The sequence below is a fragment of the Triturus cristatus genome, chromosome 3_1 (genome assembly GCF_964204655.1).
Source record: "Triturus cristatus chromosome 3_1, aTriCri1.1, whole genome shotgun sequence".
Taxonomy (NCBI): Eukaryota; Metazoa; Chordata; class Amphibia; order Caudata; family Salamandridae; genus Triturus; species Triturus cristatus.
The window spans coordinates 1,162,047,918-1,162,063,570 of record NC_140583.1 but is presented as its reverse complement, the minus strand read 5'-3'; the positions used below and the strand labels follow the sequence as shown (position 1 = coordinate 1,162,063,570).

The 15,653-nt window shown below is 51.7% G+C and overlaps 1 protein-coding gene across 3 annotated transcripts in view; it reads right to left on the bottom strand.

The window, feature by feature from the left end:
* The window catches only part of LOC146861711 (uncharacterized), a 539,257-nt gene that overhangs the window by 196,581 nt on the left and 327,023 nt on the right, over positions 1 to 15,653 (bottom strand). For all 3 annotated transcript variants that reach the window (XM_085646062.1, XM_085646065.1, XM_085646063.1), the window contains one exon: positions 12,719 to 12,817. In XM_085646062.1, the coding sequence (XP_085502188.1) occupies positions 12,719 to 12,817 (99 nt within the window). The remainder of the gene's footprint in view (positions 1 to 12,718; positions 12,818 to 15,653) is intronic.

Here is a 15,653-nt window from a genome sequence, read left to right as displayed (position 1 = left end):
TCCAGACCGAGCTGCCAAGCCAGGTCTTCCCTGGACCTGAAACAAGCATCCTGGGACCGGTTTCGGGTAACACCCCATATCAGCCCGGCTAGCTTGAATCTAGTGGCAAAGTGAGCAAGGGACCCACGTCTGCCATACCCTGCCAACTTGGGCGAAAAAAGCAAACACAAGGAGATGATGGACGGAGCGCTGAAGCTTTTCAGACACTCACCCCCGTCACAGATCTGGATTGAGTCCATCACCGTTCTTTAGCTCAATTCGCCACCCCAGTTCAGACCCAGCCATATGCAAAACAGTCTCGACCCTTTGCCTCATGGGAACAATCCAGCCCGAGCTGCCAAGCCAGGTCATCCCTGGACCCGAAACAAGCATCCTGGGACAGGTTTCAGGTAACACCCCTCATCAACCAGGCTAACATGCATTCAGTAGCAAACTGAGCAAGGGACCCACGTCTGGGCATACCCTGCCAACTTAGGGCGAAAAAAGAAAACACAAGGAGATGATGGACGGAGAGCTGAACCTTTTCAGACACTCACCCCACAGCCATTTCAAGTCGGCAGATTTTGCTGCACATTCATTGTCGCCTTACAAGTGGTAGCTTTACTTCGGTGTTATTTCCCTGTAACTGCCTGAGATCCTGGCAGGATCTGACTGTCAGCTATGCCAGACCTACCGAAGCAGGATTAGCCCTATGAGACTAGCGCACAATATTTTAGCACATCAGTTTTTCACAAGCAAAGTTCATAGTTGAAGAGGTCCAAAATAAAAAAATCAACAGGGTGAAACAGAATGCATGTGTAATTTCCATTTGTCTTAGTAAACATTTTGAAAGTTTCCATTATGCTATGATTAGCACCTGTTGTGAAAGTCCATAATTTTCCAGCTAGTACCTTTTTCCATCTTCCCAAATTCCAGAGCTATATCTTTGCATTTTCCCATAATACTCCATTAGTTCATTTTGCATGCTTACATAGTGATAATGAATATGCTACTTACCAGTATGCATCTGTTCTTGGCATGTAGGGCTGCTGACATTCATATCTGTGCACAGATCGCCGCCTAGTGTTGGGTCCGGATGTTTGCACGTTGTTGTCCTGGAAGAGTCTTCGAAGTATCACGAGATAGGTGACTCCTCCCCTGGACCACAGTGCGCATGGGCATCCTCTCCATCCTTAGATTGTTTTTCGCCATTGTGGCAGTGATGGAGTAGATACAGAAAGTGATGACCATGCTATACAGTAATTCTGAGAGCTGCAGCTGCTACAGGCGCCGGGGAGGAGGGTGGGTGATATGAATGTCAGCAGCCCTACATGCCAAGAACAGATGCATACTGGTAAGTAGCATATTCAGTTCGAGGCATGTGGGCTGCTGAATTCATATCTGTGCATTGAATACATAGCAGTACCTCCTATTAGCGGCGGCTACCCGTGCCAGCTGCAGCAGTCTGAAAAAGAGTTTTGAGAACAGCCTGTCCTACAGCTGCCTGCTGTTTTGAGTGTACATCTACACAGTAGTGTTTGGTAAATGTATGTACAGTGGACCATGTGGCTGCTCTACATATTTCCTGTAAAGGAATGTTTCCCAGGAAAGCCATGGACGCCCCTAACTTTCGTGTTGAGTGGGCTCGTGGGGGAATCGTTAAAGTGCGTTTAGCTTTTTGATAGCAAATTTGAATACATTTAACGATCCATCTGGCTATACCTGCTTTGGAAATGGCGTTGCCCTTGTGTTGTGGAGAAAAGGCAACGAAAAGTTGTTTTGTCTTCCTAAAGACCTTAGTTCTGTCTATATAGTACATGAGGGCTCTCTTTACATCTAGTGTATGGAGCATTCTCTCTGCGACATTTTGTGGATTTTGAAAGAAAACAGGCAGTTCAATAGTTTGATTCATGTGGAACTGCGATATCACCTTGGGCATGAATTTGGGATTGGTACGTAGTACAACCCTGTTTGTGTGAACCTATATGAATGGCTCTTGAATGGTTAGTGCCTGGAGTTCACTAACTCTTCTTAACGAAGTGATTGCCACTAGGAAAGCTACTTTCCAGGTGAGGAATTGAACCTCACATGAATGGAGAGGTTCGAAGGGTGGACCCATTAGTCTGGTGAGGACCAAATTGAGGTTCCACACCGGTGCTGGTGGGTGTCTTGGGGGAATTACTCGTTTGAGTCCCTCCAAGAAGGCTTTGATGGCAGGCACTCTGAATAAAGAGAGGTGCTGCCTGTTTTGGAGATAGGCTGCTATTGCGGTTAAATGGATACGTATTGAGGTGTATGCCAGATTGCATCGGTATAGGTGTAAGAGGTAACAGATGATGTTTTGAATCGATGCGTCCAGCGGGTTAATGTCATTGTTGTTACAATAAATGACAAACCTCTTCCATTTAGCCGCATAGCAAGCTCTGGTAGTGGGTCTTCTGGCCTCCTTGATGATATCCATACAGTCAGGTGGCAGGTTTAGGTAGCCAAACTCTAAGACTTCAGGAGCCAGATTGCCAGGTTCAGCTGTTGCGGATCTGGGTGCTGAATCTCGCCATGGTTCTGCGTTAAAAGTGCGGGTTTGATCCGCAGCCTTTGATGCGGCACCACGGAAAGTTCTAGAAAGGTGGTGTACCATGGTTGGCGCGCCCATGTGGGAGCAACTAGGATGAGTGTCAGTGAGTGTTGTCGCAGTTTGCGTGCCACTAGAGGTATTAATGGCGCTGGGGGAAAAGCGTACGCAAATCTGCCGGACCAGTTCATCCATATCGCATTGCCCTGTGACTGTGGATGTGGGAACCTGGCGGCAAAGCTTTGGCATTTTGCGTTTTCGTTTGTGGCGAATAGGTCTATCTCTGGATGACCCCACTGTTGGAAGTACGGTTGGAGAACTGACGGATGTAGCTCCCACTCGTGCATCTGGTGGCTGCGTCTGCTGAGCAGATCCGCCATCTGGTTGTCCTTGCCGGGGAGGTGTTCCGCCATGAGGAATATGTTCCTCTGAATGGCCCACTTCCACATGCTCTGAGCCAGATGAGACAACTGTGGAGAGTGTGTTCCTCCCTGCTTCTGTATGTAGTACATGGCAGTCATGTTGTCCGTCCGGATCAACACGACTTTGTTGCACAAATGTACTTTGAATACCTTCATGGCTAGGAAGATTGCCATCAGTTCCAGAACGTTGATGTGCATCTTCTTTTGTTGCGTTGTCCATAGTCCCTGCACTGTGTAAGTGAGTACATGAGCTCCCCAACCCTGGAGAGAGGCGTCTGCTGTCAGTATTATTTGTGGAACAGGCTCTTGGAACGGTCGGCCCTTGCAAAGGTTTTGTGGATTCCATCAATGCAGAGAGTTGTATGCCCGACCGCTCACCAACACTAGGTCTTTTAGTTGCCCGTAAGCCTGATTCCATTGACGTGCTAAGCACTCCTGAAGCGGGCGCATATGTAGTCTCGCGTGCGGGACTATGAAAATGCAGGAGGCCATCATGCCTATCAACTGCATGAACACTCGCGCAGGAAGGGAGTGTTGAGGTTTGAACTTTGAGATCAGCAGTTGCATGCTGTTGATCCTCACTAAATTTGGCTGAGCTGTGGCTGCCAGAGTGTTTATGGTCGCGCCCAGGTACTGTCGTACGTGTGTGGGTTGGAGATGTGATTTTGGGTAATTTAGTGAGAATCCCAGACTGTGAAGAAGGTGAATGGTGAGGGACATGTGGCTGGCACATTGCTGGGCTGACTTTACCAGTCGTCCAGGTAAGGGAAGATGTGAATGTGTTGTCTCCGTAGATGTGCCGCCACTGTTGCTAGGCACTTGGTAAAGACCCTGGGTGCTGTTGTTACTCCGAAGGGGAGAACTTTGAACTGATAGTGATGGCCTTGAATAGTGAATCTGAGATATTTCCTGTGTGAAGGGTGTATGGGTATGTGGAAATACGCATCTTTTAGGTCCAGTGTGGCTAGGAAGTCTCCCTGACTGAGTAGAGGGAGAACCTGCTGTAGGGTGAGCATATGGAAATGCTCTGAGAGAATGTATTGGTTGAGGGGTCTCAGGTCTAGTATAGGTCTGAGCGACCTGTCCTTTTTTGGGATTAAGAAGTACAGAGTACACTCCTGTCCCCTGCTGGTTGACGGGCACGACCTCTATTGCACCTTTTTGCAGCATACTTAGCACTTCCTGCTGCAATAATGCTAAGTGCTCTACGGACATAGGACGGTGCTTTGGCGGTATGTTGGGTGGAGTGGAGGTTAATTCGAGACAGTAACCGTGCTGGATAATGTCCCTGACCCACCTGTCTGTGGTGATGGTTTTCCACGTGGACAGGAACCGCTGGAGTCTCCCCCGACAGGTGTTATGTGGTCGGGGGGAAGGGAGAGGGCGTCACTGTTTGTTTGTTTTTGGGTGAGGACCTGGTGTTGCCATAACCACGTCCTCTGCCCTTGGTGCTGGAGCCACGATATCCACCTCTGTTGGTTTTATCGTAGGTACTCTGCGTGCCCCCTTTAGTGTATTGCTGCTGTGACCCCTACCCTCTAGCTGCTCCTCTATTCCCGGGGCGACGAAAGGAGCCACTACGAAACTGCTGCGTCTGCAGAGCCCCCATTGATTTCGCAGTGTCAGTGTCTTTCTTAATTTTCTCGAGGGTAGTGTCAACTTCAGGGCCGAATAAGTAGTCAGGGTTGACTGGTTGATTTAAGATGTTGTTCTGAATCTCCGGCTTGAAGCCTGAGATTCTCAACCATGCGTGTCGTCTCAACAGGACGCTTGTGTTGATTGCCCTTGCCGCTGTGTCGGCAGCATCCAGGGCGCACTTGATGGATGCATTGGTAAGGAGTTGTCCCTCTCTGATGAGGAGCTCCGCTGCCTCTTTGTATTCATCTGGCAAATGTTGGAGTAGTGATTCTAGTGTGTCGTAATGGGAACGATCATAACGGGCCAGGAGCGCCTGTGTGTTCAATCAATCAATCAGTGACACTTATAAAGCGCGCTACATACCCGTAGGGTCTCAAGGCGCTGGGGGGGGGGGGGGGGGTGCCGCTACTGCTCGAACAGCCAGGTCTTCAGCTTCTTCCTGAAGGAGAGGTGGTCTTGGGTCAGGCGCAGGTCGGACGGGAGGGAGTTCCAGGTCTTGGCGGCCAGGTAGGAGAAGGACCTTCCTCCTGTAGTCGCTCTTCGGATGCGGGGGACGGCGGCGAGGGCGTGGTTGGCTGATCGGAGGTGGCGTTTGGGAGCGTAGAAGTTGACTCGGCTGTTGAGGTAGCTCGGGCCTTGGTCGTGTAGGGCTTTGTGTGCGTGGGTGAGGAGGCGGAAGGTGATTCTCTTGTTGACGGGGAGCCAGTGAAGGTCTCTCAGATGTCCGGAGATGTGGCTGGATCGTGGGATGTCGAGGATGAGTCTGGCTGAGGCGTTTTGGATCCGCTGGAGTCTCTTCTGGAGCTTGGCGGTGGTCCCGGCGTAGAGGGCGTTGCCGTAGTCCAGTCGGCTGGTGACGAGGGCCTGGGTGACGGTCTTCCTGGTCTCTGTGGGGATCCACCAGAAGATCTTCCGTAGCATGCGTAGGATGTTGAAGCACGCCGAGGAGACGCTGTTGACTTGCCTGGTCATGGAGAGGGAGGAGTCCAGGATGAAGCCCAGGTTTCGTGCATGGTCTGTCGGTTTGGGTGCGGTGCCCAGGGCGGGAGGCCACCAGGAGTCGTCCCAGGCGGAGGGTGAGGAGCCCAGGATGAGGACCTCCGTCTTGTCCGAGTTCAGTTTCAGGCGGCTGGTCGTCATCCACTCGGCTACCTCTTTCATCCCTTCGTGCAGGTTGGCTCTGGCGGCGGCGGGGTCGTTGGTCAGGGAGAGGATCAGCTGGGTGTCGTCGGCGTAGGAGATTATGCTGAGGTGGTGTTTGCGTACGATGGCCGCGAGGGGGCTCATGTAGACGTTGAAGAGGGTGGGGCTCAGGGATGATCCTTGGGGGACGCCGCAGATGACTTCGGAGGCCTCTGACTTGTACGGTGGTAGGCGGACTCTCTGTGTTCTTCCGTCGAGGAAGGAGATGATCCATTCCAGCGCCTTGTCCTGGATTCCGATGTTGCTGAGGCGCCGTACTAGGGTGCGGTGGCAGACCGTGTCGAATGCCGCGGAAAGGTCTAGGAGGATGAGGGCCGCTGTTTCTCCATTGTCCATCAGGGCTCGGATGTCATCGGTGGCGGCGATGAGGGCGGTCTCGGTGCTGTGTTTGGCTCGGAAGCCGGACTGTGAGGGGTCGAGGGATCCGTTCGTCTCGAGGAAGGCGGCCATCTGCTTGTTGACGGTCTTCTCGATGACTTTGGCTGGAAACGGGAGAAGCGAGATGGGGCGGTAATTCTTGAGGTCGGTGGGGTCCGCTGTTGGTTTCTTGAGTAGAGCGCTGAGTTCGGCGTGTTTCCAGCTTTCAGGGAAGATGGCGGTGTCGAAGGAGGTGTTGATGATGTCTCGCAGGTGGGGTGCGATGACAGCGTCGGCCTTGTTGAAGACGTGGTGAGGGCAGGGGTCGGTCGGTGATCCGGAGTGGATGGAGTTCATCATGCGGATGGTGTCTTCGGTGCTGATCGGGGTCCAGGCGTGGAGGGTGGTGGTGGGGGGGGTGGCTGGTCGGTCGTGGTGTGCGTTGGTTGGTTGTTGAAGCTGCTGTGTATGTCCGTGATCTAGTTGTGGAAGTATGAGGCGAGGGAGTTGCAGAGGTCTTGCGATGGGGTGATGTCGTTGTTTCCTGCGCTGGGGTTGGAAAGCTCTTTCACGATGTTGAAGAGTTCCTTGCAGTTGTGTGCGTTGTTGTCCAACCGGTCCTTGAATGCTGTTTTCTTGGCGGCGCGGATCAGCTGGTGGTGTTTCCGGGTGGCAAGTTTGTAGGAGGTCCTGTTGTCCGGTGTCGGTTCCCTTTTCCAGACTTTCTCGAGGGCTCGGCAGTTCTTCTTGGAGCTCTTGAGTTCGTCGGTGAACCATGGGGCCTTCTTGCTGCCGGGTCTGCTAGGCGGGGTCCTCAGCGGGGCGAGTTCGTCCGCGCAGCTGCTGATCCACTTCGTGAGGTTGTCAGCGGCCTGGCTGGGGTTTGCTGAGCTGGCAGGAGGGTGATGGCTCAGGGAGGTGGCGAGCTGGTCTGCTGTGATCTTGTTCCAGCTTCTGCGGGCGGTCTGTTGCTGGTGTTGGTGAGTCGTCGTTCTCTTGAAGGTGAAGTGGACGCAGCTGTGGTCCGTCCATTGAAGCTCTGTGGCGTGGCTGAAGTCGATGTCTGTGCTGGATGAGAAGACGGCGTCGAGTGTGTGTCCGGCGAGGTGGGTGGGGGTGGACACCAGTTGCTTGAGTCCCAGGTTGGCGAGGTGGTCGAGCAGGGTGCTGGTGTTGTGGTCGTTGTTGTTCTCCAGATGGAAGTTGAGGTCTCCCAGGAGGATGTAGTCAGCGGAGGGGAGGGCATGCGGGCTGATGAAGTCGGCGATGTCCTCGCTGAATTGCGTGCGTGGTCCAGGGGGTCGGTAGATCAGGGTGCCTCTGAGGGTGGTGTTCGGGTTGGTGTGGATCTGGAAATGCAGGTGTTCGGCGCTGGTCAGGGTGTTGTCAGTGCTGGTCGTGAGACGGATGGTGTTCCTGTGGATGATGGCGATGCCTCCTCCCATCTGGTTGGCGTTTCGGTCCCTCCGGACGATCTTGTAGCCCTCTGGGATAGCGATGGCGATGTCGGGAGCTGAAGAGGCGTTCATCCAGGTCTCCGTGAGGAAGGCAACGTCAGGGGCTGTGGCGTCTAGGAGGTTCCAGAGTTCGATGGCGTGTCTGTGGACGGAGCGGGTGTTGAGCAGGATGCACTTGAGGTGGGTGCTGCTGGTGTTCGACTTGGCGGGTGCTGGTGCGGGGCTGGTCCGGATGCAGGAGAACTTGCAGGCGTGGCAGCTGAAAGGTCCGTGGGTGCGTCTTGGAGTGGCTTGGTGGCATTCTGGGAGTCGGCCGGTGTTGAGAGCGATGAGGGTGGCGGCTGAGTACGTCAGGCGGGTAGGTCGAGGTCTTCGAGGTCCAGGGGTCCTGGCGCTGGTCGCGATCCGGTCGCGGACGGGCGCAGACGGGCTTACCTTTGGCGCGCCTTCGGCGCACAATCGGCGCGCCCACTGCGCGTGACCGCTGCGCGTTCGCACGGTCGCCATATGAGGCGAAGTGCGCGGGTGGGTGGGGCAGCTGGGAGGCGGGAGCGGGGAGGGATACAGAAGGCAAAAGGGGCGGGGCTTAGCGGCGGTGGCGGGAAGGGAGAGCGGGGCTCGGCGAGGTAGGCGGGCAGACAGGAAGGAGACAACCAAACACGGGCACAATTTACAAAATAATTAAAACAAAAACACTGGCACAAATACAAAAGGAAAAACGGAGGAGCACAAGGGAAATGCTAAACAGCAATGCGAGTGACCGGCAGGCAGGCACGGACCGCGCCTCTCGGAGGAGGGGGCGCCGTCAGCGGCAGTACGACAGTCAGCGAGGCAGTTAGGCAGGGCACAGCAGCTGGTGGCCGTGCGGCGCGGGGGTGTCGCACAAGTGGGTCACACTCACCTGCGTCGCACGGTCGCCATATGAGGCCAAGTGCGCGGGTGGGCGGGGCAGCTGGGAGGCGGGAGCGGGGAGGGATACAGAAGGCAAAAGGGGCGGGGCTTAGCGGCGGTGGCGGGAAGGGAGAGTGGGGCTCGGCGAGGTAGGCGGGCAGACAGGAAGGAGACAACCAAACACGGGCACAATTTACAAAATAATTAAAACAAAAACACTGGCACAAATACAAAAGGAAAAACGGAGGAGCACAAGGGAAATGCTAAACAGCAATGCGAGTGACCGGCAGGCAGGCACGGACCGCGCCTCTCGGAGGAGGGGGCGCCGTCAGCGGCAGTACGACAGTCAGCGAGGCAGTTAGGCAGGGCACAGCAGCTGGTGGCCGTGCGGCGCGGGGGTGTCCCACAAGTGGGTCACACTCACCTGCGTCGCACGGTCGCCATATGAGGCCAAGTGCGCGGGTGGGCGGGGCAGCTGGGAGGCGGGAGCGGGGAGGGATACAGAAGGCAAAAGGGGCGGGGCTTAGCGGCGGTGGCGGGAAGGGAGAGCGGGGCTCGGCGAGGTAGGCGGGCAGACAGGAAGGAGACAACCAAACACGGGCACAATTTACAAAATAATTAAAACAAAAACACTGGCACAAATACAAAAGGAAAAACGGAGGAGCACAAGGGAAATGCTAAACAGCAATGCGAGTGACCGGCAGGCAGGCACGGACCGCGCCTCTCGGAGGAGGGGGCGCCGTCAGCGGCAGTACGACAGTCAGCGAGGCAGTTAGGCAGGGCACAGCAGCTGGTGGCCGTGCGGCGCGGGGGTGTCCCACAAGTGGCAATGCGCCAGATGTTTGCTGCTTGCGCTGCAATCCTTTTGCCTGATGTCTCCAGCACTTTGGACTCCTTGTCTGGGGGAGGAGCATCACCTGTTGTCTGCGAATGGGCTCGTTTGCGAGCGTTAGCAACTACCATGGAGTCCAAAGGTAACTGACCCCTTATGTACATAGGGTCTCCGGGTGCAGGCTTGTATTTTTTTTCAATCCTGGGGTTTAGCACACGTGCCCTGGTTGTTTCCTTAAAAATGTCTTTTGCAGGTTTGAGAACTCCTTTCAACATGGGCAGAGTCTTGACAGTTCTTTCGGAAGAGGCGAAAGTGTCCACCAAGAAGTCTTCTTCGACAGTGTCAGAATGGAGTTCTACTCCATGATTGGCAGCAGCCCGTTCTATGAGGGCATTGAAGGCAGCAGTGTCCTCTGTGGGAGATGTTTTTGTGCTGTAAAGCTGCGTGTCATGGGTATCTGGCGTGGTACCCTGGTCTGTAGGGTCATCCCATGCCTGATCTGGGTCTTGCAGATGCTCATCAGGATCGACATCCCCAGGGTAGATGGTATCATCTCCCATTTAGTCCTCTACTGCGTCTGTCTCTGAAGGCGTAGGAGAAAAGGACTGGGGATCCTGATAGGAGGGTTGTAAGCGTTAATGAAGAACTGGTTCCGACCCCGCTGGCAATTTGTGCTTGAGAGGGATTCTGTAGGAGTCCAATCCCCTCTCTTGCGTGATTTTCCGCTTGCGGAGCATCAGTTTACCAGTGTTGGCGTCGATGAATTGTGGCTGTGAAGGCTCAGAATCTGTGTGTCCAGTAGACGGGGATTGCGTCTGGCGGACACGTGTTCGGATCTCGAACATCTTCGGCGCCGTGGACGGCGGCAAGCCAAAAGTGATGTTGGTCGGCGCCGAGGGTGCTTTCGGAGCCTTGTGCGTGTCGGGGCCCGACGTGGATTGGAGGGCTGCCTGTTCCCTGATGCGTTGCAACGATGCCGCGACTTGTTGCACGGAGAACGCAGAAGGCTCTTTGGAACCGGTCGGCACCTTGGAGGTAGGCGTCGACTTCTTTGGAGCCATGGGGTCATCGATCCGAAGAGAGGTATCGAGGGTTGTTGGAGTCGACGACTTGGCGTCTGCCGCTGTCTTCGACGTCGACGCAGATGGGGCGGCCATTTTGACTTTGGTGGTCGGGGCCGACGGCTTCGGTGCCAGAGGCCGAGGCGCTTTGAGGGGACCGAGGGCCTTATTCTTCGGGTTCGAACCGATATCCGCTGCAGCGAGCTCGGCGCCGAAATCCCTTTTAGTGCGTTCGGGGCCGACGGCCTTTGCTGGCGTCGAAGGAGTGGAGGGCTTCGAGGCCTTCGAGCCGATTACAGCCAGTTTCACTTTTGGTTTCGGTGGAACTGGTGCGACGATTGGTTTCGGTTTCGCTGAGGGGAATCCAGTCGTTTTCGTTAATAATGGCTCGTGCGGGATGTTCGAGGCCGGGCCTGAAGGCGGGGCCGAAGAACTTTGAGATTGATCTCGGGTAAGGCCCGGAGGCGATCCCTCGACCTGAGCCTTATGATGACGCACTTTGTCGGCCTCCGTATCGACGGGTGGGCCTGGCTCCTCGCTAGAGCTATCTTCTTCGGCCCCAAAGGCCTCATCGTAGTCTCCTACCTCGTCGATGACTTCTTCCCTTTGAAAAAGCACCTCATCGTCGTCTTCCGATCGGGAATCGTGTTCGGAAGCGGTGCTGGAGTTTACTTCTTCCACGCTCTCGGCGTCCTCGTCTTCGGTGCTGAAAATGTTGGCCGGGGCAGGCGCCGATTGCTGCGCTTCTAATCTCGCCGCCCGTCGATTCCGAAGAGTCTTCTTCGATCGGAATCGGGCACAGGCCATACATTTCGACTCATCGTGATCCGGTGAGAGACATTTGTTGCATACCGGGTGGACGTCGATGTGTGGGTATTTTGCGTGGCATAAAGGACACCGTTTGAATGGAGTCCTCGATTCCATCGTCGATGGAAGTTCGATGTTTGGACCAAACGGATCCGAAAGGCTGGAAGAAGGTTCTAAGGTAGTAAAGAAAGTAGTCGATACCGAACGGGAACAGTACCAACGAAAACTAAAGGCCTTTTGGCCTTAAACCGAATTTTCCTAACTTGAGCTAAGATAAGCACATCCGAACCCAATGGCGGAAAAAAACAATCTAAGGATGGAGAGGATGCCCATGCGCACTGTGGTCCAGGGGAGGAGTCACCTATCTCGTGATACTTCGAAGACTCTTCCAGGACAACAACGTGCAAACATCCGGACCCAACACTAGGCGGCGATCTATGCACAGATATGAATTCAGCAGCCCACATGCCTCGAACCATTGTAGTCTTTGTTAGTTCCATAATGTCCAGTTAGCCCACTTTTATGTAGCTAATAAGCAATCCATAATGTCATAGAAGCACGCTCTAGCAGTTTTCAATAATTCATCACAAATAACCTTTGACGTTTTCCGCTAAGCTTTTAGTATGTCTCCTTTTGCTCAAGTTAGCACTGTGCATTGTGTTTACTGATCATGACCAGCAGGGCCCTTACTTATTGGCTTTAAAGACTTGACTTTGGTCAGCCACTTTGTGGTGTTAATGGACTCTCATTCGGAACCGGTATGAGAAGGAATAGGCACTGGCAGGACAGAGGCCGACTGAAAGGTTCAGTGCGAGTACTGGAAGAGCCGAGGACTCCAGTTTATGCCGCATCTTCTACCCTCACGTACTGCTTCTCAGCAGCCATTTGATGTCTGCTGTTCTCGGCTACGATGGCAACATCAAAAGGAAACAAGCAGTTGCCCTTCAGAGGAGTAAACAGACTATATAGTCCAGCCGTAATGGCTCAGATCCTCGCGCACTGGTCCTTTGTGCTTTTGCCAGCCAATCCTCATAGGGACAATTGTCAGCTTCAGAGAGTGCCAACCAGAAAAGCTCCCTAACTGTCCTCCATCTTGAGATAAAAGATTGCTTAGAGCAGCAGCGACATAATAATCCACAGACGTATGGATTGTATGTTCAGCAACATTATGGGTGCAGAGTGCAACAGGTTACCCGCAGGCTCCACATTGGGCTTTGCTGCATGTTGCAAAGTCTGTTAAAAAATAATGGCAGAAGAAGTAGTACTTCACATTGGGGTTTGCCCATGTCATAACTGTTTTAAGGAAGTAGCCTCCATGTGAGACAAATGCTCTATAACATAAAGGTTCGAAAACTGTAACACAACCCACAGAAAAATATAAATCAGCCTCTAGTTTGTTGATGTGTCACACACCACTGGAAGAAACGCTCTAGATGTGTGTTTCACTAAAATCACTTTGTACCTCTTCTGACTCTATCCAGCTGAACCCTTATGCTCACCTGGAGGACTGACGATGCTTTCTTCTTTTGTATTGTTCCCATGATTCATACAACTAGGCTCTTCCTTGGCTGGTATGTGAAATGAAATAATGTCATGCCCTGTGGAAAAAAGAAGAGATTCTAATCAACGGTCTCAAATATGCTTGATTCGATTTCATTTAAAATCATAAAAGCAGAATACAGTGTAACCAGTAATGTACTTAAAATCATTAAACAGTTGTGTTAATTTCAAATATGTAATTACGGTGTTATTAGTTTAACAAGTCGAACTAGATGGTACAACAAATACTAGGAGCCTAAGGCGGCCAGCCCAGATCAGCAGGTAGACCATGTAATCCATGCAAATTGGGCCTTGCACACATGATCGGAAAATCGTGATAATAATTAAAACTGTTGGGTTAAACCACGTCAGATATACAAATAAAGTGCTAGTGCAGCGACCTTATGAATAACATCAGAGTGTTTTCGAGCTAGACAAAGAGCTTGTGCATTAAAAGTCTATGTTTCTATGTGAGTTCTGTCTTTGGTTTAGGAGACCGCTTATTAGGCTGGGAGCTTTCTGTTTGCGGAGTAGGCCATTCTACATTTCTTTTTGCTGATCTGTAACTAGCGAGGGCAGAAATACCTTTTGTGTGTTTGCATTTCAGTCCTTTTGTCTTGTATGACTGCAGTCTTTGTGCAGCGTACTACCTCTTTTTGTGGCTCAAACCAACTAGTTAGTTGAAAATACCACTTTACAAGTCTTGTTGCTTTTCCTAGACTTTATCTTAAGTGAGCAGTGAGCCTGGGAAAGCAAAATGCCCATAGTAGAGGCACTGGATTAATCTTTCTCCTTTTTCTAGCTCTTTCGCTGCTAAACTCAGAAACTTCACTGCCTTACATGCTATCTGGACTGTTGATCCTCCTAGTGATTTTATTACGGCGGATCTGCATGTTCTTATTTACTGTTGCCTCAATGTCGGTCGTAACAGATGTTTCCGAAGAGATAAAAGTGATGGGCATATACATTGTAGGGGAAGTAATGATTCACTACTGTGTCCGCAAAGGTGGCCTCCTGGGTGGGCCAAGTCTATTGCCATTTTGGTGGGAGATCTTTAGATGGATAAACTCTCGTCCTTAGTAACATTAAGTTGTGCTTTTTTAATTATGAGAAATGTTCCTGCGGATATTGTTGAGGTTTTAAAGCTTTGTATGTTGGCATCACCACCCAAGTGTGACTGTTGTGCGCCAGGGCTGATCTGTCTGTTATTGATGATCACAGACTAATGGCTTTATTAGTTTGAATTCAGAGTAGGCAGGTATTGTGTGCCATGCCTCACCTAATTGTAGAAATACAAGAGACTGGAGTTCTTTAGGCTGGATTGTATTACGATTTCTAGCCAGCAATGGTGGGTGAGGGAGTTTGCCTCTGCTGCCCTCATTCTCCAGTAGAATTTTTAAGGGGACCTTGTCTTGCTGGGGTCAATTTGTTTTACAATCCGAGCTCCAGCCTGATATTTGCTTGTGGAATGTGTCGTGGGATCGAAAAAAGTTTCTTGAACAGATTAGATTGTTGCTTTTACTTGCTTTAAGGCCACATGTTTTTGCATTCTAACTATAATACTACAATTTATAGCATATACTTTATTTAACAGGTAGTAGCATTCTTTACTGAAAACAGTAACGTGGTACTGGCAAAAGGCTTCACTGTCTATATTGTTTTCAAAGCCCCTTATAAAGTGCAGGCCTGTACTGATGGTACTGCAGGATGTGAGACAGTTGGAAACAGGTTGATGGAGAACATGGCGGCCGGCGAGTAGCGGGTCAGGGAGGCTCCCGCAGGTCAGGAGAAAAAAATGCGCTAAAATATACACTCTGAGACAAATGAAGATTTGCCCCCCGGAAAGTATGGACTAAAGTGAAATATCCAGTACGCTCAATACCGTGTATTATTTGCTTAATTTTCATTCACAACGATACTCGTGTAACCTGTATGATTTTGCATGCCTCCTGATGTGGTTGTTCTAACTGCCTGGCGGCAACGTGGTAAACATTGCGCGGGGACTCGGCGCAAGGTGGCGGAATCAGAGGCTGTAAGCGTTTCAGGGAGTTCGCTGCGGCGGTGTTTGGAGAAGCCACAGGACCTTCATGTAGGCTGGGAACCGCTCTGGTCCGTACAGCTAACGAGCTGCGCCACGGACGGAAAGCCGTGGCAAGGCTCCTCTTCCAGAGCTTCCAGAGCGGGAGAGGCGGAGGCAGAGACAGAACCAGCAGAGCCACGGCGTTGGAGGAATTACAACCCCAGAGTTTGTCCCAGAGCCTGATCAGAAATCGGCTGCGGCAGCTGCAGCAGGAAGAGGGTAAGAAGAGAGGGCTGGAAAGTCTGTATGAGACCTCTCGGGTGAGAAGGAGAAGAAAGACAGAGGAGCAGAGCGTCACTGGAGAAAACCTTGATTGTAGGCTACCGGATACAGGGTGGGTACAGTCCAGATATTCTTTAAGAAGTTCAAAGTTGAGTTTGCATATGCTGGACTCACAGGATAGTGAAGATATACAAAATCGAGGGGCAGAGCAACCCAAAAGTCTAAAGAAGCCCCCACCACAAAACAAATTAAATAAAAAAGATTCAGGGGTTTGCAAAAAAAGGGTGTCTTGCAAACAAAAAAAAAAAAAGGAGTATACCACCGTTTCAACAGACCCCTAAATTAACGCCTTCTTTAAAAAATTATTTTAAAATTGCTCCTACCACACTAATATTAAAACCAGTATTTGAGACCTCTACGTATGACTCCAGTGAGTCTTTAAGCTCCTTAAACAGAATTTCCACATCTAATAGGTTTCATCTACTTATGGACAAAGGAGGATTGCAGGAAGAAAATACCTTCCAGTGTTCAGAAATGACGGACAAAGTAGATAAAACATCAGTAACATTGCAACAGGGAGTCCAAGGCAGTCC